This window comes from Lactuca sativa, chromosome 7, assembly GCF_002870075.4.
Source record: "Lactuca sativa cultivar Salinas chromosome 7, Lsat_Salinas_v11, whole genome shotgun sequence".
Lineage (NCBI taxonomy): Eukaryota > Viridiplantae > Streptophyta > Magnoliopsida > Asterales > Asteraceae > Lactuca > Lactuca sativa.
In genome coordinates, this window is record NC_056629.2 from 6983606 (window position 1) to 7010093 (window position 26488).

The 26488-nt window shown below is 34.0% G+C and overlaps 4 protein-coding genes across 6 annotated transcripts; 3 read left to right on the forward strand and 1 right to left on the reverse strand.

The window, feature by feature from the left end:
- The first annotated feature begins 7058 nt into the window (after positions 1-7058).
- On the forward strand, positions 7059-7535 carry LOC111912841 (uncharacterized). Its single transcript, XM_023908564.1, has one exon. It carries the CDS (start codon positions 7059-7061, stop codon positions 7533-7535), a length of 477 nt encoding a protein of 158 aa, XP_023764332.1.
- A 5323-nt stretch (positions 7536-12858) lies between these two features.
- On the reverse strand, positions 12859-17614 carry LOC111912870 (protein CELLULOSE SYNTHASE INTERACTIVE 1). 3 transcript variants are annotated; one of them, XM_023908601.2, is made up of 3 exons: positions 17465-17614; positions 16355-16413; positions 12859-14647 (listed from the first exon to the last, which is right to left on the reverse strand). In XM_023908601.2, the coding sequence occupies exon 3, from the start codon at positions 14624-14626 to the stop codon at positions 12974-12976; it is 1653 nt and encodes a 550-aa protein (XP_023764369.1). In that variant the 5' UTR covers positions 14627-14647; positions 16355-16413; positions 17465-17614; the 3' UTR covers positions 12859-12973. The 3 variants fall into 3 exon arrangements, with proteins under 3 accessions (XP_023764369.1, XP_023764368.1, XP_023764370.1); XM_023908600.2 differs by lacking the exons at positions 16355-16413; positions 17465-17614 and adding an exon at positions 15297-15460; XM_023908602.3 differs by lacking the exons at positions 16355-16413; positions 17465-17614 and adding an exon at positions 15219-15339.
- Positions 17615-21792: 4178 nt separating this feature from the next.
- On the forward strand, positions 21793-22458 carry LOC111912840 (uncharacterized). The gene has a single exon (XM_023908563.1). The coding sequence runs from the start codon at positions 21793-21795 to the stop codon at positions 22456-22458; it is 666 nt and encodes a 221-aa protein (XP_023764331.1).
- A 332-nt stretch (positions 22459-22790) lies between these two features.
- Positions 22791-23489, forward strand: LOC111912839 (uncharacterized). Its single transcript, XM_023908562.1, has one exon. The coding sequence runs from the start codon at positions 22791-22793 to the stop codon at positions 23487-23489; it is 699 nt and encodes a 232-aa protein (XP_023764330.1).
- Positions 23490-26488: the final 2999 nt, after the last annotated feature.

Genomic DNA, 26488 nt, shown 5'->3' on the forward strand with positions numbered 1-26488 from the left:
GTAACAAAAATCATATAAAATGCAAAGCAAAAGGTTGGAGTGGTGTAGAAAACAAACCTATGAATAAATCAAAAACACGAACATGTTAACTGTGTGTGTATGTTGTCTTTCTAGTTTCTGCAACATATAGAAAGAGTGAGGCGGAGAAGGAGCGGCGATTCCCTTAATTCCTGAAAGCAAGCGTAGAAATTAAGTTTTTTTTTAACAAAATTGAGAAATAAACACCAGAAATCGAAACATAACAAATCAATTATAAGTTGTTGTGCGGAGAAACAAATAATTGACTGGAAGAAGGAGAACCCTAAGGTGAAACGCAATAAATATGAAGAAAGGGAAGGAGACGAAATATATGAGTGCTTGCGGTTGTGATCATAAGATGAAATGGATTCGAGGTTACATAAGGATGAATCAAAGAGATAAGATTATGGATTGTCTACGCATAGAGACTTGGGAAGAGAAATTGTATCTGGATTCGAGGTCATAGAAGGGAGAATCGGTTGAATCGTTGTGAAAGAAAACATACTCATCATTGAAATTAGTGGGAGAATCTTTCTGATGTATCTTCCAGCACCATTGATCTTCATATTTCTTACCTGCAATGAATTGAAAAGAAAATAATGCCTGTGTTAGTGATTTTCAAACCAGAACAAAAGAAACGGGTAATGACGGGTGTGGTTGACCGAATGATGATGTCATTAATAAATTTCATAATTTTAAAAATAATTTTATTTTTGGTGAGATTTAATTGTCATTAATAGATTTCCTAATTTTAAAAGTAATTTTATTTTTGGTGAGATTTAATTATAATTAATAGATTTCCTAATTTTAAAAATAATTTTATTTTTGGTTAGATTTAATTGTCATTAATAGATTTTATAAAGTAATTGTCATTAATAGATTTTATAAAATTGGTGGACCAAAAAAAGATTGACCGAATGATGATGTCAGCATAACGATCTAAATGTAGAAAAGATATGAATGAAACACAATCAATGACCCTGATTGTTGAAAGTGATGTCATAAAATTTCTCTTTTAATAATATTTAAAGATAGATCGTATTTGTATCATGATCATGTTTACTTAGTCGTATTATAAACTTTTTTTTTATTTTAAACAAAAGTTATGATGTAAACATTTTTTCTAGACAAAACTTCAAAAATGGTCCCTGTGGTTTCAAAAAATATCAAGTTTAGTCCCTAAGTTCAACAAACCTCACAGATGGTCCCTATGGTTTCAAAAATTTTAACAAAGGGTCCTTCCGCCTAACTCCGTCAGCTTTCTACCATTAAGTGAGGGGCATTTTCGTCATTTCAATACACAGGGACCATTTATGAGGTTTTCTCTATATAAAAAAAAGAAAAAAAATATAATTATTTAATTAAAGGGCCCATCTCTCTCTCAATTTAACCCAATATGAAACAGTTCTTGGATTTGGAAACCCAAGATCGTCATCCCAATTTCCGACCATCTACACTCCGATCAAACCCTTACCCAACATCACCCTCTCCTCCCTTACTCCTTCTCCACAACTATAATTTCCGATTCATACTCAACCCTTTTTCCATCGTCGAATTCTCCACCAAAATTTGGACATGTTCCTTCTGCCTCCACTGCAATCACTTTCCTCACCAATATCAATCCAATTCCGATGATAACCTCCCGATGAAGCTCTCTCTATCTCATACAAATACACAAACTGTCGACTTGTTTTCATCAAATCCTCTCCGTAGAATCAATTGAGAAAACTGGAGGTGACGGGAAAGAAAAGCAAGTAATAAACACACACACACACACACACAACTTATACGTATACATCATCAGAGCCGAAGAAACCCAGGAAAGACTTGTCAGAATCAGCCACCAAATTTAAAACCCAAGAATCCCTCGTCGGAATCTCTAATGGGTTTTCAAACCTGTAAAAACAACCCAGATCTAAAACTGGAGATAAAGGAAATCTATTTGGATAAAGGTTGTTGTAATCTCTAGACCAAGTGTCTGATTAAAACAAGCATATATTAGGGATAGAAATAGAGATCGACGTTGTCGATCCTCACGGCAGTCTATGTGAGCCGTCGCCGCCCCCAAGAAAGAATGGATCCTTGTGGTTTTGATTCACTGGACCACCTCATCTTCCGTGTAATTTGATTTGTGGTTTGATTCCATCTCATGACCATCGAACCCTTGACCTCGTCTATGTGGTTCTGCATCATTGTGTTTAATTAACACTAAACCCAAATCTTGAAAATCTTTGAGAATCCCCTGAATCATTGAGCTTAATCCAATGGAAAGCGACATGAATTTGAATGAGCTCAGAAACCAGCAACACCATGAATGATAGGTCCTTGAAGAAACAAATTCGGGTGAGTAATCGACAGGTTTTTTTTAGAGTAAATTACATGAATGGTCCCTATGGTTTGGGGTAATATGCATGCTTGGTCCCTAACTTATTTTTTTTAACTCGGAAGGTCCTTACTGTTTGTTTTCGTTGCATGTTTGGTCCCTACTGTTTGTTTTTGTTACACGTTTGATCCCTATCTTACCTAAAAAGACTATTATTTAAATAGTGAAAAATAGTGGGGTAGGTAAGGTAAGGCGAGGGGGTGAAATTGGAGGTGTGTTTATTTAAATAAATCAAAAAATCAAGGGCAAAATAGTCTTTTTTTTAGGTAAGACAGGGACCAAACGTGTAACAAAAACATATACTAGGGACCTTCCGAGTTAAAAAAATAAGTTATGGACCAAACGCGCAAATTACCATAAACCATAAGGACTATTCGTGTAATTTACTCTTTTTTTTTTACTTCAAATCCATTTGATCGATGATCAGAGTAAGTGATGGCAAATGAAAGAGGGCCAAGGAAGGAGAGAGAGAGAGAGAGAGAGAGAGAGAGAGAGAGAGAGAGAGAGAGAGAGAGAGAGAGAGGGTGGGACCCTTTAATTAAATATTTTTGTTCTTTTTTTTATATAGAGAAAACCTCACAAATGGTCCTTGTGTATTGAAATGACGAAAATGTCCCTCACTTACCGGTAGAAAGCTGACGGAATTAGGCGGAAGGACCATTTGTTAAAAGTTTTGAAACCACAGGAACCATCTGTGAGGTTTTTGAACTTAGGGACTAAACTTGATATTTTTGGAAACCACAGGGATCATTTTTGAAGTTTTGTCCTTTTTCTAATATATCGGGTATCTTTAAACCTTTTTTTTTAATATCAGTTAAATTATTTGTATCTTTTTTAAATTTTTGTAAAGGTTATATGTTATTTTAAACATATGTAACATTTATAAATTTAAACAGCACTTAACAATAACATTAAATAAAATTAATTTACTATAATATATAAAATTAAAATAAATACTATTTAGAGTTTATATTTTGTTTTTATCATGTCACACATCATTTAATAAAAAAATATATCATATGATAATTGCACTTCTACTATTGAAGCTAAAAAACAAAGCTTTGGAGTTTAAAAGTGGTCGATATCATTGACCCATTAAAATAGTAAAAACCTAGGTTCTAAAAAGATTGTCATAACGCGTCATGACTCTAAAGCTTGTATTTGACGTCATGCTTTAACAAAATATTTTCATAAGTCATATATGTATATAAAAAGTGAATAATAGTAAATATTCCTTTCGAGATGCACTAAATGAGGTTCTTTGAGTTTTATATTTTATATAGTTAACTATATTTATTCAAAATGTTTTATTTGCCCATATCTATATTTAACCTTAAAATTTTTATTATATGTTGACTTTAGATTTAGTAGTTTTTATTTTAATTTCATATATCGTAATAAATTAATTTTAAGCTTTTAATTACCTTTCAACTTTATGAATATTATATATGCCTAAAAAAATAATAAATTAAATGAAAGGAATTTATAAAAGATTGTACAAAGATAAGGGTAATTACTAATTAGTTATATCTTTAAAAAAAATGGACAATGTTGAAGAAAGTTTGAATTTATAGCCTTTTAGTTTATCAAGGTTAACCACACTAGTTGTTTCTATTTAGATTTATAGTTTTCCTTTAACCAAGGTTCAAAAAAGACATTGGGACAACATAGTTCGTTAACCAATGAAAGTCTGAAAATTAATACTCCTTCCGTATCAAATTAATAATTTACTTTTGATTTTTGAAGTTTTTTTTTTCTTCAACTTTAACCTTAAATATTTTTATTTGTGTTATATATTACTTGATAAATCTTATAACCATGAAAAAACATTTAAAAGACAATTCATTCATATATTTTGCATCAAGTATTATCTATCAAAAACTAAAATATTCAATGTCAAAATTGAAGAAAAAAAACTTCAAAAGTCAAAAGTAGACTATCAATTTGGGACGGAGGTACTATCAGTATGGACTCCGGTCGATTTTCCAATAGCACGTTTAATCGATAGGTTATTAGTCGATTGCTTTAGATGGGTTGGAGCGGGCAACAAAGAGCGACGTTATTCCGACGTGGCATCCAAATAACGCCGGTATAACGGGTGGAACACCGACCCCGGTCTCCGTTTTCGACGTTTGGGTAACGGGACGAAACGCATGTAACGGTTTATTTTTCGACCGTTGTGGAACAATCACGAATAAAAAAAATCACTTTAAAAGGATGTATTTTTTTTTTTTGTAAAAATGTGTTTCAACGGATAACCAATACAATGGAAAACAAGTATCGTAATTACAGTTGTTTTAAAAAATGTATGTTCTTTAGATTATTAAATAATTGTTTTAAAAATTAAATATATGTTCTTTAGATTATTAAATAATTGTTTTAACAATTAAATATATGTTCTTTGGATTATTAAATAATTGTTTTAAAAATTAAATATATGTTTAGGTATGAATATTTCCGAATGAGGTATGATGCGTGTAACGACCCGTCTCCGGTATGATAATTCCTTAGTATTTATTTAGAAATTTGCAAGAGGGACTCGGCGAGTTCATAGCTTGACTCGCCAAGTAGGGACGGGATTTCGAGCACGTGTTAGTCGACGACTCGGCGAGTCCATATTCGGGACTCTGCGAGTCTGCCTGCCTGGAAGAAACCCTAAATCCCCGGGTTGCTCACTATTTAAGCCACCTTATAGCCCCCATTCTCGCCTCCTTCACCCTCAGAAAGCTGTGAGAAAACCCTAATCCATCCTTGAGTGATCTAAGTGTTTTTGTGTTAAATTTTTTGAAGACTTGAAGAAGGAAAAGAAGAAAGGAGCAAGGAGAAGAGTTGTAGAGCATAGATTCAAGGGCAAATCAGAGTTCTTTGAGGTATTCTTCGGATTTCCCCCTGTTTTATGCTTTAAACCTCCATTAGAACTCTTCTAGATCTAGTTTGATGCTTTTCTCAAGCCTTATGATTGTATGGATACCCTATTATGTCGAGATATCTTTAGATCTGTTCATCTAGGAGTTGGAGAGCCCAGATCTATTGCCTTTTTGAAGTTACTTTGCATAAGAACCCTAGATCTACCCTTTTAAGTGCCTTTTTAGCCTTTATCTCCTTTTTCATGTGTTTGTACACGTAAAGTTGGAAACTTTACGTGGTGAATCAGCTTATTGGGCTCAGATCTATCTTTTGTATGTAATGAACTCAAGCAGAATCGAGTTTAAAATAGTTGCATGGTTGTGACTCGGCGAGTCGGAAGAACGACTCGGCGAGTCGAGTCGCGAGTCCCCGATTTCTTCCTTTTTGAGTGATGCCGAGTGGGACCAGTGAGTAGTAGAGTGGACTCAACGATTTCGAGGTCAGACTCAGTGATGGGGGGACTCGGCGAGTTGTTCATACAACTCGGCGAGTCCAAGGCAATCTTCTTAAGCTCAAGAACAGCTCGTCGAGTTGTTCATATGACTCGGCGAGTCGGATGCAGATTGTCTGAGTTCTTGGATCGAGAGATTACTCGTCGAGTCGACACCATACTCGACGAGTAGCCACGAGTGGGGTTGTGAAATGAGATTAGAGACTCGGCGAGTTGGCGGCCCAACTCGGCGAGTCAGGTCAACTGTGAGTTGACTTTGACCGAGAGGGTTGACTTTGACCAAGGGTAAAAGAGTCATTTTACTCCAGTGCAGTGTTTAGTATTTGATTAAGTGTGTTTATGGACTTGTAGCCGGGGAGATACCGGAGCAGCAGCAGATAGCTTCCAGAGCCATACACACAGCAGCCAGTTCACGAGGTGAGTTTCCTTTCAGTAGGAACGGGTCTACGGCCACAATGCCGGCCCGTTTAATTAGTAGTAGTTAGAATGCTTGATGTCTTTGTGATTCAAGCATGTTTGTGTTATGTGTTCCGGACTCTGTTCCAATGCAGTATGCAGTATATGTGATTATAATAGTTGATATGTGTTATGCTATGCCATGATCAGCCAGTTCCGGACTTCAGTCCGATGCAGGGGACAAGGTCCCAGTCAGTTCCGGACTTCGGTCCGATGCAGCTAGTTCCGGACTTCGGTCCGATGCAGTCAGTTTCGGACTTCGGTCCGATGCAGTTAGTTCCGGACTCTGGTCCGACGCAGGGGACAAGGTCCCAGTCAGTTCCGGATTTCGGTCCGATGCAGCTAGTTCCATACTTCGGTCTGATGCAGTGGGCAAGGCCCAGTATGTGCTTTATATATGTATTGTATGGTATGTGGTAGCTTGGGGGGAGCTCACTAAGCTTCGTGCTTACAGTTTCAGTTTTGGTTTCAAGTACTTCCGCAAGCAAAGGGAAGAGCTCGGGATGATGGCATCGCACACACACACCACAGCTTCAGTATTTATCCTGGGAGTTGACTCAGTTTTCTTAGATATGTTTTGATACAGATGTGATACAGTTTTCTCGTTACAGTGTTTTTTTTAGTATGGTTTTGAGATACGCAACGCGTGGTCTTATTATGATATACTCAGTTTTATGATTTTTGGTTATATTAAAAATGAAATTTTCGGGTCGTATTTTTGGGTCGTTTCAATGCGAGAGGTAAACGAGGTTTTATAGGGTTGCAAAAATGTGTTGCTGCAATCAAGCTTATGGCTTTGGGGGAGTCACCCGATTCTAATGATGACTATATGAGAATATCAAAATGAACTGCAGTACTGCACGAGAAAGTTTGTATAGATTGGCGAGAGGTGTTATCGAAACCTTCGGTGACAAATACTTGCACACACCTTCATTGAATGACATGAAACAACTATATACGTCGCATGAAGAACGACATCGTTTTCCTGGAATGTTTGGAAGCAGTGATTGCACAAAGTGGATATGGGGAAATTGTCATGTGGCGTGGAAATGTCAATACACAAGTGGTCATCTTGTATCACCTTCGTTAGTATTAGAGGCTATTGCGTCACAAGACGTATGGATGTGGCATGCTTTTTTTGGAGTTGCGTGTTCTAACAACGACGTAAAAGTTCTTGATCAGTCACCAATATTTCAGGACCTTTTGATAGGAAACGCAACAGATGCTCCTGTCATAGTAAATGACCATGAGTATAAGTTCGAGTATTACATCACAGATGGAATATACCCACCATATTATACGTTTGTGAAGGCGTTTTGACACCTGATACAATCAAGAGACAAAAATTTCAAGAGAAGACAAGAAGGAGCACGTAAGGATGTGGAACATGCTTTCGGAGTTCTGAAAGCAAAATGACACTTAGTTGAGCATGCGACACGTCCATATGAGTTGGACACTCTACGAGATATTATGTATGCATGTATCATAATGCATAGCATGGTGATTGAAGATAAATGACAAAACATTACGGAGTCTACACCTACAAAACCTGAACACATTCAATTTCAACCAGGGACAGCAAAATACTTACATAGAGTCGTTGATATTCAAGACCAATGAAAACACAAACAACTTTGAAAAGACTTGGTAGATCATATCTACGATGACATTGAAGATGAATAATTTATGTAAAAAGTGTAATTTCTTTCGTTTTTTTTTAAAAGGTTTTTAAATGTTTTTATCTTTAGTTGTAATTTTTTTATGTTGTTTTTAATTTAGGATTTAAAATTTTATTTTTACTTTTTAAATGTTATTTTTAATTTATGATTTAATTTATATGATAATTATAAATATTATGACATAAAAAAAAAGAAATTGGAAATATAGAAATTCAAAACATAAAAAAATAACAAATAAAATAAAAAATAAGAGGTGTTATTACATGTTATTTGGTGTTGCCCATTTCCATCTTGAGTGTTATATAACACCTTTTGGTTATGGTAACATACAATAACATATTGCACACACCCAACACCTAAACTTTTGCGTATTAATCAATATGAGATATTTATTACAAACTTTTCTATTAAAATTCTTATTTTATATCAATGTGAGATGACTTCTGAGTATAATCAATATGAGATGAATCATTACAAACTTTTCTATTAAAATTCCTATTTTATATCAATGTGACATGAGTGGTTGCATACTCACACAATTCAACTTTTTATTTCATATAACTATTAAATATGTTATTGCATTCAATTAGAGTTAAATCTGTATAAAAGAAGAAATTGCTTTATTCATTCTTAGTGACAGTTTTGGCCATTTATTAATAGATAATGATAAAAACAAATTAAACAAAAACATGTGGCCCTTAAATGCACAATGTGATATGATGTTGCTACTTACTAAAACCATTATCGGGCCACTAACTTTAAGTATTATAAGATTTTCCTTTATTTTCTTATAGAAATCTAAACATTATTTTCTGAAAGAAATCTGAAGTTGGTTTTGTTAAACATGATGAGTAAACAGTACTTTTAAAAATTCGAATAAGTTACTTGTAAACAAAAGTTATATTTTTGTTTAATTGTCTGGTAAATGTGAAATATTTTTACAAGAGACAATTATACGGATTGGAGGGAATCATTAAATCAAAGACTTCATTAATGATGACCCATCCGGAAAAAAAATCACAGTATAAACCATTAGAGTTGTGGTACTGACTTGGTAATATATGTAAAAAATATGGGTTAGATGCAATTGTTATGCATCTTTTAACATGTTTTTTTATTACTTCCACCTTATCATTTAATGGTGGGTTCCCTTGTGTTTCAATAAATTGTGTATGTCTCGTTTTCTTTGCAGAATGTCCTACTATTCATTTTTAATATAATTTTCAGGGTAAATTGGATTGGTACGAGAACATGAAGATTTGAGGATGCACGTAAGGAAACACTGAAGCATAATCGGAGCTGAAAATTACTAATGGAAGATGGGCACTGGATGGAAGGAGCTAAAACTTAAGATTTATGCATGAAATGCATGGAAATGCCTTTACACGGTTGTGTGACCCTATTACATGACATGTAAGCATCCTACAGAAGTTGTGGACCATTTATTCATGCATAAAACCACCACAAGATTACATGATCGTGTAAGACTACCGCAAGTGTTATACAACCTTTCAAGCATCCCAAGCAATCCACAACATGATTACATAACCGTGCTTCCCTTTACACGATCATGTTTTTTTCCTGGAGTCCCAAAATGGCATTGTACTTCATTAAACCGACTCAACATTTTGAAAGTGTCTGAAGGATGCCAAAATAGAGAAAGTCGTAGGTAAAGGGTTATCCATCAATTAGTGAACACCTATATTTTTAAGGGAGTGAAAAACTAATTTTCGGGGATAAAGACCTCGTTGGCGACTCAAAAATGTCTTTGGTATTTTTCAGATTAATCTAACATCCTAGAAATTCTTGAAATACTTCCCAAACATGCTAGCCAGATCCCAGGACGCCCCAAAAATGCCATTATGATGTTGATTTTTGTAAAAAAAAAACATCCCATCTTGAAAAGCCATAAATGCCTAGGCGTCCTAACCCTTAGTTCCAGAGTTTAGCAAAAGAAAAAAAAAGAAGAGAAAAGAAAGTCACAAGAAAAAAGAAGAGAAAGGAAAAGAAAACAAAATTTTTCTTTGTGTTCCCGAGTTGGAGAGAAATGGAAGGAAAATGAATCATTTTATTCTTTCTTTCCAAATCCTCCCAAATCGGAAGGAAAGTTAGGGGGGGAAACGATCCTCCCATTTCCCTCCACTTCCCTCCTTTAATGAAACTCGGGAACACCAATTTCTTTTATTTTCTTCTCAATTCCACCTATTTCCTTTCATTTCTCTCGTTAAGTTGAACTCGGGAACGGGGTGTAAGAAGGCTAAAAAACTCATGAGTTCCAAGCTAGTTTTGGTAATGAAACTGGCGGAATTATCTTAACGAGCAAACGCCAAAGTTGGGGAAAACTCTTGAATCACATCGATTGGAGCACTAGAGTGAAAGATATGGTTAAAAGATTGAGGACTTTGCTCGACAATATATTTTATTCAGTACTTTGTTTGGTTTGTCCCACATGCTCGTCGGCCCCTATTTTCTTAGTGGTATAGTTTTCACCAATTTCTTTCACTTTTTTTTTTTTCATATGCATGTATATTCAATAACTTTATCAAGGAAGACCGTTGTTTGGCAAACATACACTGAAATAAGTGTTTTCAAACATTTTACCACATACATAAGATGAACCAATCAAGAAGACACATTAACTAAATGTGGAATGTGGAATGTTAAGTAATAGGACACCCACCCAATCAGTGTATTTGAAGTATGGACGGATGAATGTGAGATGATATAGAGTACCGACTTGGCTCTGATATAAAATGGGGTAGCGACAGGGGCTTAGATAAATCTGTTTTGGACTCGGTGTCAGCCAGAGTGCGATGTAGGTTTGTAGTGAAGCATGCACACATGCTCAAAGATGTATGTGACATATTCCGCTGACTGAGCGTGATGAGTGTGAGTATCAAAAATCCTAAGAAAGTAATTTAGTTACTTGAAGTCGGTACATGAGAACTCGTGACTTAGAGTTGTGATGAGGTGTCACATAAGCGTCGATGAGGATGTTGTCAAAAGGATATCATATAGATAAAAAGAGACCGGATCTTGTTTGGAATATTAGGGTTTGCGGTGGAGATCTGGATACCAACTTGGATCGTGATATCATTTTCCGAACTGATATTTCTACCCTATGTCTGGGTTACAAGAAATTCAACCTAGGATAATCCAAGCGGACACCTACGTTTCTAGGCACAGAAAACGTAAGCTATTATGCTAAAGGGTTCTGTGAATGTGTGATGAAAAACGAGAGCTAAAGAACGTCTACTTTATGGAAAGGAAGAGTTGTTTATATACTAAACACGATTAGGGTTTCATTAGGGTTGGGCCGTCATTAGTTGCTTTGGAAGCAAGTAATATTAATCCGGATTAGGGTTACCAAAAACTAAGGAGTTTCGTTAGTTTTACCATAATCACCCTCAAGGAATTGAGTTTTCCATTATGATGCCACATGCAAAATTCGGTGAGGTTTTGGGGCGCAGCGGGACCCCAGCCAGGGGCTCTGCCCCTTGGACACCGCTAGGGGCACTGCCCCTTTGGAAACCCCGAACTCCCGACTAGTCGTCGAACCGGCTTCTGACTCGATCTTATACATGTGTGCACTCCACACAACCCCGTACATGTATTAGAGTACAAATCATGAAGCCCCTTAGCTCACATGTTAGTTCCAGTTACTTAAAATGACATGATGACACTAAATCACCAACAGATCTGGTGATATATAAGAAAGAGTTTGGGCGGCTGTGATGGAACCCAATACATGTAGTAAACTAGGTAAAACAATGGAATCATGTGCGAGAAGCTTGCTTGAAACCAATAAGGACCTTTGAGGATGATAGCATGATCGGGGTAGGTTGATCACTGAAACCAAGGGTTGGTAAAAATCAACCACTTGGGAAACGATGTGTTTATGTTAGCTAGTTTAAAGGATACAGTATGATACCATATCAAACGATGTATTTATCTTCCTATTAAACATGATAAATGGTCTAATACACATGTGATTTTTTGCCTAAACCGTGTACCGTACCAACTGTAGTTGGTATAATTTTTTTGCTACAACTACCGTACCAACTATAGTTAATACCAACTTGTTTGACTACTAATAAATTCGGTTGATACAAGTTGGTAATGGTATATACCATGATGTACGAAAAAATTGTAAATAACGATTTACATGTTCTTGAACATTGTGAAATACTGAAATGTGAATGAGGTTTTGTGAATTCGAGTTTGGTAATGATTGGGATTCAAAACTCGATCCAACCGAACATGTTGACTACCAAAATTCGAGTTTGGTAATGGTTGGTATTATCATGGTATTGAAAATTTTGTACAACTACCGTACCATGATTCCTCAATTGGTATGGTACTACCAACCAAATATGTTGGCTACCAAACATATTGATTACTTACATTTTTGGTTCGGTTGGTAACATGTTGGTTGATTTTTCGTGGTACATATTTGTCAGCCTTAATCTATATATACACTTAACATTTACACGCAAACGCCCCATTGTGTTCAATATTTGGTATGACAAGTTTGAGGTTTAGAAGCAACAAAAATTGCTTATAATAGCTGCGAAAAATATATGTGATGAAATCAGTAACATAACACGATTTATTAAATTAAGAAAAATAATTAAAAACAGAAAAGAACCCACTTAATTAAACTGAAAATATTGAGTTTAAAGTTCTATACGAAAGAAATCAGGTTCCAGTGTTCCACAGTTGGATCAAACAAAACATGTGATCGTCGAGACCTTTCTACTTATCCAATAACTTTTGGTTTCTACAATTCTACTCATCCATAACTTTTTAGCTTTACTCATCTAATCCATTAGAAACAAATTTTAGCAAATCGACGAATTTACCTATAATTCAATGCATATGAATCTATGTACTTTCTTTTCTCATAGCATCATAGAACTGTCTACTTTCAAAAGATAAAGTAACAACCCAAATCAACAAAATAATTTACTTACAACAATTACTTATTTCTGTAGAAACTTATGAAAACATCCCAAAAGTTAATAAATTCATACATTCACTAGTGTTTCTGTTTCATACAAGATAATGAAACAACAAAATCTACTTTTTCCCAAACAAATTTCTCAACCTCCCCCTTTCCAACTTCTCAAGCAACTTCCCACAACCGGGAATCTCTGACTCATTGAGTTTCTTGAGATACCCGATTGCACCGTAGGAAACCATTAGTTTCCTACACCTTTTGCTCGAAGAAAGCAAACCCAAACAAGAAACTGCGTATTTTTTAGCCGTATTTTGTGGACTAGAATCAAGCAGTTGAACCAAACTCGGGACACTTTTATCATCTTTTTTAACCTCTCTCCGATTACATTGAACCGTCATTAGGCTCGCAAGGGCTTGAGCCGCCACTTCCCGAACCCCATTTGATTTAGCCTCGAGCAAACCGATCAACAACGGGACACACCCACTTTCACCCACGAGTTTTTTCACTTCCGTCGTGTTGCAAATACGACATATCGATGACGTGGCAGCCTTTTGGGCCCCGAGTGAACCCGATTTTAACACGTGGACGATTCTCGGAAGCAGCCCGAGTGAAATTAGGGTTTCCATTGACACTAACCCGACCAAATTCCGTAAAGCTGCAACCGCGGGTTCTTGAGGTAATGGGCCATCGAGGTAAGCCAATAGACTGCGGACCCCACCTTCGTTAATCACCGATCTTTTTAGATCATCGTTGCTCGAGGTTAAATTCCGTAAACATTCCGCCGCGTATTCCTTTGATCCCAACAAGATTCCGGTATCGAGAACCGAAATCATGATTTTCACGATTCCTTCTTCAGCTAGGGTTTGGCGCAGTTCGGGGATTACAGATAAGTTTTTCAAGGTACAAGCGGCCGAAGCTTGGGAAACGGAATCACCGATTCCGGTGGAGCAAATGTCGATGAGTGGTGGGACTCCGCCGTGTCCCGCTATCGCCCTTGCGGTTTCTTCCGACATTGACAGTCTTTGAAGGGCAATTACGGATTTTTCCCTTCCAATTGAGCTTCCAGATTCTAACAACCGGATTAGAGGTGGAAGAACCCCTTCGGAAACTAGCCAACTTTCACAACCGCCGGATTCCGCCAATGAACAGATCAAAGTAACCGTTTTTTCCCGGATTCTTGGTGAAGTAGCGGTGAGGAGTTGTACCAAAGCTCCGATGTTACTACGTCCCACAATGGACAAAACCGTCTTTTCATCTTCTTTCATCACATCAACAAGGGTGTCGAGAGCTTTATGTTTAGCTTCCAAATGACCAATTTGCAGCCTCGCAAGTAATTCCCGGATGTTATTGTCCGTGCTTCGATGACTTGTACCTTCAAGATCGGTTGACATGGTGACCTCACCAAGAACACCGGTTTTGATTAAAAGCCCGCAATCTCGAAGATTCAAATCGAGTTTTCCTGATAATGAATCGAGGTCGCTTTGCATTTGGAGCTTTCCATCGTATTTTCCCTTTGAACATGTTTCTGCCAACTCGATTGATTCATTCAAAGTCTTGGAGATTGCTTCTAATTGTTCGTTGCATAACGTGTTCTTCGAGAAACATGGGTGGCTTGATAAATCTGATAAACGAGATGGGATTTGCTCTAATCGAGATATAATCATTTTCCATCTTCCTGGGAATTCTTTCACTTCTCGTGCCTTTTCCAAAGCCACCGGAACAAGATCTTTAGCACGTGAAAGCGACTCATCGGCTAATCGGAGGTCGGCCATTGAAACTTAACCAACTCTAATCTGCAAAAAATACGAAGAAAAACGCAATATTTTCAGGGGTTTAAATTAAAATAAACTCGAATTTGAGTTATTGAGGTCAAATTTGAATCTGTAAGCCTAAAGAAACCGACGTACAGAACTGAAAATCGAAAAAAATCGAAGCTTTAAGACTAAAAAGATGTACTTATTAGATTTTACATGGATATTATAGATCTAAGACCTCAATTTTGACTTTTTTCCGGTCAATTTGAATCGTCAAGCTCAAAAGAAACCGATATGTTTAAGTAAAGCGATCCGAAACAAGATAAAAAATTGAACCTCGTTCTTAAAAGATGTGGAAAAATCCCAACATGAAACTTTATTAATGAAATAAATAAGAAAAAAGGGAGCAAGATCAAGAAATTTAAGGAAACCAAGATCAAATTTGATTCTTGAAGCTTTGAGAAACCAACATGCTCAAGTTAAGTTATCGAAAATAAGATTAAAAATCAGAAAAAATCACAACTTTTTCGTTAAACTACAGAAAAGTTTGCATCACCTAACTTTCAAATTATCAAATAATTAAATAAAGACTAAAGAAAGAAAAAGGGACCAATATATAGAAGATTGGAGAATCTTGCATCGTCATATATAATCTGTTTACTTAAAATAAGAGAGGCAAAGTAATTACAAGGAAATGCAAACCCCACATGTGTGTAATGAGTAATGACCATCAAGTTCTAATAATACAAAGAAATTATATATAGATATATCTATGTATATATATGAACAAAATTGCTGCTTATTTTTCTTTCTGATTTACTTTACACGATTGTAGTGTAAAGATGATGAAAGTGAGGGGACGACATTTCAGTGGCTAAGAAAGAGCCGCCTATTAAAGGCAATTATCAAGAAAGTTTCTGATTTTTTATTATGAAAATGATATGACATGTACGTTTTTTTTCTCTGTGAAATAAACTGTAAAAGGACAATTATGTCTATTATTTATCAGAAAATTATATATGTATGTGTGAAGTCATGTTTCGAAATGCTAAGATTCAAATTTGGGCCTTTTTTGTCCTCATTATATATCTTATTTTCGAAAAACGAATCTAGAGTCAATCGAGTTAACTTCTAGCTATAAAGTCAAACGAATTTTGCTTCGTTTCAAGCTCGAGATTTGATAATTACTACATTGAATGAAAACATGTTTGGTGTTACAAAACTATAAATAGTTTTATGATGCTTGAGTTTTTAATATAAAATTTTGGATTTTTCCAAAATTTTAGAGCAAGTATTCTTTAGAAACGAAGAAAACTGAATCGAGACTTTGCTTTGAAGTGGGGACTTTAGAGGGTCTCTATCAACCCTCACTACAATCCACACAATACAATATTTTACAAAATTGAAATGGCACCAACCCATCAAATTATTTTTCAAATAACAATTTTTTTTTTGTTTTTTTTTTTTTGAAAAGGGAACATTCTGGTGGACTCGTGCTTTAGAGTCATTACAGATGGATCTCCATATAGCTATAAGGACCGAACAGTATTAAAATTTAAACATAAGTCAATCGGTTATCCATCGATACACAAGTTAACTTAAATTAACTTAAAGTTCATCTTTTTACTCTATTATTTTTGATTTTTGTGGGTCCATAATCAAAATTTCATTTATACCCATGTCGATGATGGTCCCACCAAATGCAAATTAAATTTTGGGACAATTAATACAAGATCAAATCCATACCTCAATGTGATTGGTTCCTTGCCATCATTTGAATTACTCAAAATCCAAGACTAATGCTCCTGTGAAGAACAAATACAAAATGAACAATTATCAAAAACTAAAATCAGAGAATTTGGAAAAAAGGAAGGGGCTTTGGTGGGGTATTGTTGGCTGTGTTCTTTTAGAAGAACTTCAAGCAAAAACCTTTTAAACAATTTTGAACTTTACGTAAAAAAAAAAAAAAAACTTTCCTTAATTAGTTAAAAGCACAATCTAGGATTCGGAAAGTAGTTTCTAAGAAATGTGTGAAATACCCTCCTAAAGATTAAGGTTACCCTTTTTTAGACCAATTGCGGGTAATGTATAAGTTTTAATGCACAATATGAATCGGTATTGCTTTTGGAATTGAAAATTGTTGCTTTGTACAAAAACAATATCAAAGATCATGCTTTGAAAACACTATTTTCCTATTTCACGGAGTACATTCAATGATTAAACAATAAGTTTTTAAAAGATTTTAGACATACCCACCAACGATTTGATCTTTATGAACACTATTATCTAAAATTAGAATGCACAACCAAGGAATTAATCATAAATTTCTTGGAAATTTGACATATACCCACCATAGATTAGAACAATCCCAAAAAAAGGGTATGATGGGTTTGATGTTTCAAAAATTATTTTCCAAAACAACGACAAGAATAGATGCAGTAATCTCAAAGAATTTGGCTTTTGAGAAATACCCTCAAAGATTTAATCTTTAAAACCTATTTTCCGAGATTACATCACAAGTGTTAAATCATAAGTTCATAACTGAAGTGTTGACTTTGACAAACAGTCAAACACCCAACAAAGAATTGAATTTGATCTAAAATAACAAATTTCCCTAAACTTAGAGAACCTAAACAGTGACTAAACAACAAATTTGATCCTGAAACACCTTATAAATGGTAAAGATTGATCTGAAGGAAATTTCAGGAACACCCACCAAAGATTTGATCTTAAAAACACCAACTTTGACCATGAAATGCTGAAGAAATAGAAGACCCAACGGTCAAATGTAGTATCCAAAAACGGAAATGCACAAGAATCAGGGAAGAATTTAAAATTTGAAATTTAGAAGTTTACCTGCAAATGAAGACGATCAAGCTCGCAAATGGATGACAATGGAGTGAAGCAAGCACGACGACAAGAACAATTGCATTCAAAAATCAAAAAACGCTTCTTCCTTCTGCTTCGAATCCCTCTCTAATGTCAGACGCAAGCTCCAAGATTCACTTTATGAAACAACTGTTCAGAGTAAAGAGAGGTAAAAACACAAAACCATAGAAATTGTACAAGTTTTTATGCATATATTTCAAGTTATGACTTCATCGTTTCTCTGGCGTCTATGGGTGTTGGTGTGGAGAGAGAAATTACTTTTAAATATACCTTGGTTAATGGTAGCAGGCCAAATATCCTTCTGGTTTTTGAGATTATCAATAGTAGTCCTTCTTGTTCTATAATTTGCATTATTTACCTTATACAAACATTCATTACATAACTATGCATTTGAAATGATTTATAGAAACGGAAACGGTGATTGGTGAAATATTAACGAACGTCACTATAAAGCTGACTGTATTTATAGATAAGACGTTGAAAAATTAAAATCATATCATCATATACACGGACGCAAAATGCATTGTTTGTTTTTCTAAGTAAAATGTCTGTAGTATGTGAACCACATCTGCAGACCTTTACAGTAGAAGAGGTAGACCAAACGTCTGCAATCTGAAAGAAAAAAACTATTTGTTTTTTAACATTTGTATATTGTTACAATAAATTAAAATTTAATTAAACTTATTTTTATGAAAAAAAAAACTTAAAAGAGTTTTCAATAATTTTATGGCTTTATTATAGATAATTAACACATGTAAATCAACTTTTATGTATTATTGTATAAAAGTGAAAATAAAATGGTATGAATTAACGTATATATTTAATAAAAAAAATAACAAATTTTGATCGGAAAGTTATACCTAAACATTGTAACTAGGGTCAAAATATTTAACACCTAAATTGGATGGAAATAAACTATGATTTTAAATGAAAATTTTGAAAATTTTTATTTTACTTTTTCAATTAAATCAATTAAAAGTTGGGCATAAATATTTTTTTTCAAGAAATGAATGATATTGTATTAAGTAATGTTTATAAAATTTGACACAAAAAATATAAGATAATATTAAGATTTTTTTCATGTCTATATAAACGGTTGCAATTACCTTATTGTAATTAAATCTTTATTTATAAATTTGTCATAAATGTTATTATGTCACCGAACCTTTATTCTTTTAGTATTGTAGTTTTTTTATTATTAAAAATTGTTTATAATAGATAAAGTTGTAATAAATCTAAGTTAAAAAAAAAAACAAAGATATATATGTTATTTTAGACTAGAAGATGTCTGAAAATGTCTAAAAACTCTTGTCTACATTTGCGCCAAGAAGATGACGCACATACCTTTTTAGGTCTGTAATCTTCAAAAAAAACAAACAGTTTGCGAAGACCGATGTCTGCACCGCACAGACAAAAAAAAAACTAAGAAAATCTATAGACAAAAAATAAACAACACCTTAGTGTTTGTGTGTATGATTTTTTTATTAGCTACAAATATCACATCATCTAGCATCTTTATTTTTTATTGTAAATAAAAATATGGCTTGACTTTTTACAAGAATGTGATTATCTATGTTCTATAAAAATTATGTATTCATAGCCTCTTTAAAATATTTGCATAGAAAGCAAGAAAACAGTAATGAGGATAACATAGATGTTCCCTAACTTATTTATCTTTAAAAAATATCATTTTTATTTAAGAAAATCACATCTCTAACACCATCTCACCTATTCTCAAAAAAAAATTAAAAAAAAAAAAAAAAAAAAAAAACTTATCCTTAAAAGTTCAAAATCCTTAATAAAACGTGGGAAAAACATGACGAGAAAACCCATTGTAACGTAAGTTAAGGGTTTTGACATATTTGATGTTTAAAAAAAATACAATATTTGATAAAATAATGTTAACTAAGATCATTAACAAAGTATTATCATTGTATATTTATGAATGTGGTTTTTGCAGTCGAATTCTTTGAATTATATAAACATTCATGTAATTTGTGAAATAAAGAATGATTGACCTGTCCATTTATTGAGTGAAAATGTAATTAATCATGATATTTTTATTTAACATTTTTCATTATGTTTTGACATATAAAATTATTTTCTAGATCAATCAAATGCATATCCTAACTTTTTTTTTCTACATCCGCAACTAGCTTTACGTGCTTTGAGTTATAACATGGATTACATTCACAGACAATATAAAATTTTTTCAAATGGATAAAAATATAATAATAATATGAATAAAACTTTATAGTAAAAATATAAATATTAATTATTTGTATATTGTATTACTTTTAAATTTTAGTAAATTTAAGTTAAATAAAGTGTTAACGTAAATATCATCTCGACACCACATAAAATCTCAATCGATCTATTAAATTTAGGTTTACTTCAAATTAGATTAATAAATTATATTGATTTTTGCCAGCTTTACATATAACGTCAAGAGCATTATAAAGGTTTTCTCCATGGTGATGTTCCTTCTTTAGAATAGTTCTTTACTAATAAGTCGGTTATCCAATTAAAAGATGTGAGAGTTGAGACTCTTTAATACGGGTATTTGGCGGTTGTTTGAGATACAACTCTTTTGAGGATTCAGGATAAACTTCACATATTTGTTAGGTGATTTATCTAAGAAAAAAGGGTTTCTAAGTTTCTTTGTACAGTTTTTAAAAAGTTGAGGGGGTAAAATTGAATAAGGGGCTGTTTCCAGATGATCGTACGGTGTGTAATTATGATGAAACAGGAGAGTAGACCGTTGGAATTCGTTGAAAGTTCAAAAGTGATACTTTTCAGTTTTCAAATATTACGGGATGATGACATGGTAGATGTGGGACCACTTAAGAGTTAAGAGTTTAGACTTTTATGAAGTTATGGTGACTTTTCTTCTACGCACAAGTAACTGTTTCCAATTTTTAATTAAATCGCTAAAAGTTAAAATTCTTCTAAGTATATATTTGAATTTGATAAAAAGAAAAAAAAAACATATTTAAGACCTCTGGATATGGTATTATATCTCCCTATCCTATTCTTTTTGCCCACCCACATAAGTCATTAACAATTAATAGGCCGTCAAGAATGCTTCGCCCCTCCACGTAAGCAGATTGTTTCTCACCAACCACCTTGCTCACAACTGTTTTAATCTTGGTAGCAAGCATCTTTGAGATAATTTTATACATACAGCCAATCAGACTGATTGGCCTGTAGTCGCAAAGAGAGGTCAAGTAACCTTGGGTGCAAGAGTGATAAATGAGGAATTGCAACCCCGACCTATAGAACCAGTTTCATCGAAATATTGTACGAATCTCATGATATCTGCAGCGACACAACTCCAGTACTTTTTTAAGAACTTAAAAGTTAACCCGTCAGTGCCTGGGGCCTTATCTCCTCCGCATGCCCATACTGCTTTCTTCACCTCATCAATAGAGAATGGAGCCTCCAATCTAATAGCGTCCATCATGCCAATAGATTGGATATGATAGTTTACAAGTTTTGGTCGTGAAATCCATTTCTCCTTAAATTTGTTTTGGAAGAACCGAAAAGCCTCATCTTTGATTTCTTTCACTTCTAAAGCCCATCTTTCGTTTATCATTAGACCTGGAATTCTGTTTTTCCTGTTATTACTGTTTACGTATCCATGGAATAGTTTTGAGTTTTCGTCTCCATCTATAGTCCATTTCAGACGCGCCTTATGTTTTTGGTCCATGGCTGCCAATCTTTCAAGTTCAAGTATCTTCTGAAGGTAATTACTTCTAGATGATAGTTCCTCTGAGGTGAGTGCCCTTATTTCAGCAATCTTTTCAATATTAAGAACTTTTTCTTTAGAGTCTAATAACTCTTGTTTTTCCTTTTTGTGTTCATCTCTTCTCCACTTCTTTATCTCTTCCTTTAGGTGGCGCAATTTAGTCGCAAGATATGAATCTGCGTTACCATATCCTGAAAATCCAGCCCAAGCATCTTGTACAATTTTGTCCAGACCATCTAACATTAACCATGAGTTATAGAATTTGAATGAGGGAGGTCCAAAGTCTACACTGTTAGAGATTAGTGTAATTGAAGATCCTTCTATTCAAGGTAGACTTTGACAAAGCCTTTGACTCCATAAATTGGGAATTTTTAGACTCGATACTGCTTTAGATGGGTTTTGGCTCGAAATGGAGATCTTGGATACATGGGTGTCTGGCCTCGTCTCGTGCATCTGTGATAGTCAACGGATCTCCTACCAAGGAGTTCAACATCACAAAAGGCGTAAGACAAGGAGACCCTCTCTCACCTTTTTGTTCATAATAGCTATGGAGGGATTGAATGTTGCAATGAAATATGTTGTTGAAAAGGGCATTTTCAATAGCATTCAAGTACCGGGTGATGGACAAGCAATATCTCATATATTCTATGCAGATGATGCGTTGTTCGTCGGTGAATGGTCGAGGTCAAATCTGAAAAACCTAGCAAGCATTCTCAAATGTTTTCATGTTTCATCAGGTTTGCGAGTGAACTTTCATAAATCCAAGGTTTTTGGTGTTGGGGCTTCTAACACCGAAACTGCACAGTGGGCACATATTCTTGGATGCGAAGCTGGTGTACTCCCATTCACCTATCTCGGGGTTCCGGTTGGAGCCAACATGAACCTGATAAAAAACTGGAACCCAATCATTGAAAAGTTTCGAAACAAGCTCTCTCGTTGGAAAGCTAAAACCCTTTCATTTGGTGGAAGGCTTACCTTAATCAAAGCTGTACTAGGAAATCTTCCTACCTATTACATGTCATTATTTAGAGCTCCCATCGGAGTCATTGAAAAACTGGAGAAGATAAGAAGGAAATTTTTATGGAGGGGTCATGAAGAAAAAAATAAAATTAATTGGGTTTCATGGGAGAATGTTATCGCTCCTAAGGAACTTGGTGGCTTGGGAGTCGGAGCAATTCGTACACTGAATGTTGCTCTCATTGTTAAATGGTGATGGAGACTTAAATCTGAACCCTCCTCACTATGGGCCAGAGTCATTGTAGGACTTCATAATCTGGGAAATAAACCTGTTGAGTACTTAGCAAAAAAAAAAAGAATAACTGGAGTTTGGAAGAATATTTTTGGAGTTAAAAAGGATATTGATGCATTGGGACTTAGTTATAATGATATCTTTGTGTAAATTGTCAAATATGGGGAAAATACTCTGTTTTGGCATGACTCGTGGGCTGCTGGTGGTGTAAACATGAAAACAAAATACCCCAGATTATATGAACTTGAAAAAAAAAGTCATGTAAGGTTTCAGAGAGAAAAAACGAAGGCGGGAACATGTGGAATTGGAGATCATGTCCTATTGTTGCTAGTTGTTCCTCTGAACTAGAACGTCTAGTCAACGACATGGATTCGATACGATTACAACATGGGGTCGATCGGCTGTCATGTTTACTATCGGCGGATGGAAAATATAGGGTGGACCTCCTCAGGAAAAAGATTGATCAGTGCTTCACCGCAAATGTACACCATTTTCAAATAAGTTGGTGTAAACTCATTCCAATTAAAATAACTACATTCATATGGCGTGCTGTGATGGGGAAAATACCGTCAGCTGTAGCCCTCTCCTATCGTGGGGTTACTCTCGACACTTGTAATTGTAGCTCATGTATTGGTGGAATTGAATATGTAAATCATATTTTGGTGGAATGTCCTTATGCGAAGTCAGTCACGAAGTCCATACTTAACTGGTGCGGAATAGATCAGATTGATTTCCATAATGTAGAAGAGATTACTTGTTTTGCAGCCAACTGGGGGAGATGCCCTAAGAAAAGGGAACGGTTAACAGCCATTTGCTATGGGATGCTGTGGAGTATATGGAGAGCTAGAAATGATCGGATATTCCAAGCAAAATTCATCACTCCAAATGGTGTGGTGGACAATATCAAAGCTTTAGTTTATTTTTGGGTAAAATGTAGAGGTGAATGTGGTTTTTGTAACTGGGAAGAGTGGCTCTCTTGTCCTTTTTCGTCTTAGATTTTATTTTCTTTGTATATGTAATATGTAACCGCTAAATTTTCCCATATAGTTTATTACTATTTGGGTGCGTTTTTATAATATTGCACGTTTCTAAAAAAAAATCTCCCTATCATATTCTAATAAAAGAGTAGTTCTTTTGCCAAGTGTCACAATCCTAATTAATATGATGCCACTTGTCATCGTATTAATTTTCTATTTTAAATTCATTAAACCTCCTAATTAATGTGATTCTATTTGTGTAATGTATATGGAAAATTAACTCCACATATTTATTTGAATCAATGATTATAATTTTACATAACTAAAAAATATCTTTTAATTAATAATTTATTTAAAATTTTATATAAAGTAAAATTTTGAATTTTTTACTATGAAAGTTTAATTAATTTTGTAACCGTGGTTCTCACGGGTTATAAACTAGTTTTAATAAAAGAATAGTTTTAATCTCTTTTTGACATGTGTCATTTTATTATGCTTCCTAATTAATACATATTTTATTCTTCTTTTGTCATGTATCACCTATTATGTCTCCTAATTAATGCATGTCATTTGTCAACCTATTAATTCTCAATTTCAAATTTTAAATTTCTCACTCTAATTACATTAAATTAATAGCATTAAAATAAAAACTAAAATAAAATTAATGCAAATTATAAGGTGATATAATTTCACATATTTATTTAAATTAACGATTATAATTTTATATAACTAAAAAAATATCTTTTAACTATTAATTTATTTAAAATAATTGATTAATAACTTTGAGTTTTTACTATTAAAATTTAATTAATTTTATAACCGTGGTTTTCACAGGTTATAAACTAGTTTTATAATATTTAGTTACAGATTATTTAATCCCATGCTCCTTCATCTCACAAAATTGATTGGAATGGTAACATACTTTACAAATTTTTTTAATGTACCTTATTAATTATATAAATATTTAAAATACATATTTATAATATAAAAAAATTCTATTAATTTAATTAAAAACGATTACATAGTTAAAACGCTAATTAAATTAAAACACTACAAAAAAGACTAATTGTCATATTTTTCATGGTTTTCGCTCTAACTCTCAAAACCATATCGAACTCGTTTCCGATGATATGAGCGGTGTTTTTTGTTGAAAATTTCATATAGCGACTGTTTTTTCTTTTCGCCTTCTTGCTTCTCCTCTCGAGTTTAATTTTCTCCCCTAATTTTCCATTTTCAAAATTCAAACGATTTTTGAATTCAAAATTTTCATTTCGAAATTACTAACGACCTTTTGAATGACATTTCCTCTTTCAATTCTCGATGTATTCGACGAAGACCCTCTCTTTTTCGCCTTATCTCGACCTATCGAACGAACTACCTCTTAAAGTTCGAGCTTATCCTCTTCATTGAAATCAAGCCCAAAATGCGCATTTGATGTAGTGTATGTAACTCATCTTGGAAACTTTGGTACTTTTTGAACCAACTTTATCACTACCATACTCTTTTACCCATTTCGGGGATGCGGCTAAAGTTTTCAAACATCGATAAATTTCAATGACCTCTTATTGTTATCGATTTGAAATTTTTTAACCATCTTCTTGAAAACTTGTTGATCGTTTTCCTTGCTTTTCTGTTGACTTTTCAACTTGTAGTAAATCACGTTGAATTTGTAATTGTTTTGTTCATTTTGCGTGAAAACTTTCTATTACATTGGTCTTTTCTACGGTACTTGTGACATCCCCATCTTTACCGCCAATTTAAAGTTTTTTTTATTTATGCTTAATTTATTTCAAAGTATTAAAATTGATGTGGAATTTGTTCCCAAAAGATGATAGTATCGTTATCAAAGCATTTCCGTGGAAATGTATTTCATTTATATTTAAAATCATGGGATGTTATTGTCAATATATATACATAAGTGTAAAAAAGTCTTAATAGACCTTATAAACATCTTACTATAGTAATGAACTACAAACTCCTCAAATCACTCATCATTTATGTACCTTCGTACCGCTACCTGTGATACAAGTAAACACAGTAGGTCAGGCTTGGGGGCCTGATGACCACATATGGTTTTCAACCTACAATAATTAAGTTCTTTAATTATATATTTTACATCAACTAATTTATCCGATTACTCATTCTCGTTATTCTCACATACTGATCCTAAGATACTGATCTCAAGGGACCTATCCTAAGGATTATCATCATCAACGGGTAGACAATACTACTTGGGGGGGATTCCTTAAGCAATATATGTTAATAAAGCAACCATATGGGGGATATAATACATCAAATGAATAGATAGTTTATTAACACCTACAGGGTGCGAGCATGCCAGCGTTTCCACTAGACTATCCAGAATTTTATGTGGTCACCATCTATACTCTGTTAGATGACTGATTCATCAATAGTCAAGTCATCTCGTCACTATCTCATCATTTTTCATCACCCGTCACTACCCAATAGATTTTTTTATAAATATATGAAAATACTTATATGATTAAGTCAAGTAAAAATCTTATAATTCACCTAGCACATATATCAAGTAATATAGATAATATGTACACATGACATTTTAATCATCTATATACTTTATATCTATGTGTAAGGTAAATGTAACTATGCACTCACTTGTTAAAGTGGATGACTGGAAAGTTAGGCAACACTTTGCTTCAACACTTAGCCTTTCCTTTGATGTGACATATGTTAAATTATCACCAAGTCTTAGTTTAATATTCCTCGTGAATAGTCTAGGTTCTCCAACAATCCCAATGTCTACATCAAGATCTATCAAGTAATGAACAACCAGGTAGAATCATATCAGAGGTAGGTTATGTTTGGTATACATAGTATACTGTTTGGAAATCCCACTTTAAATGTGACATCCCCTAATTTCTCGACCAGAAAAGACCGATTTAATTTATGTTTTTTAAAATAAAATCAAAGAAATCTTTTTAAAAGATGTTGCAGAATTTGTTCCCAAAACAAAACATGATAAAAGTTTATCAAAACCT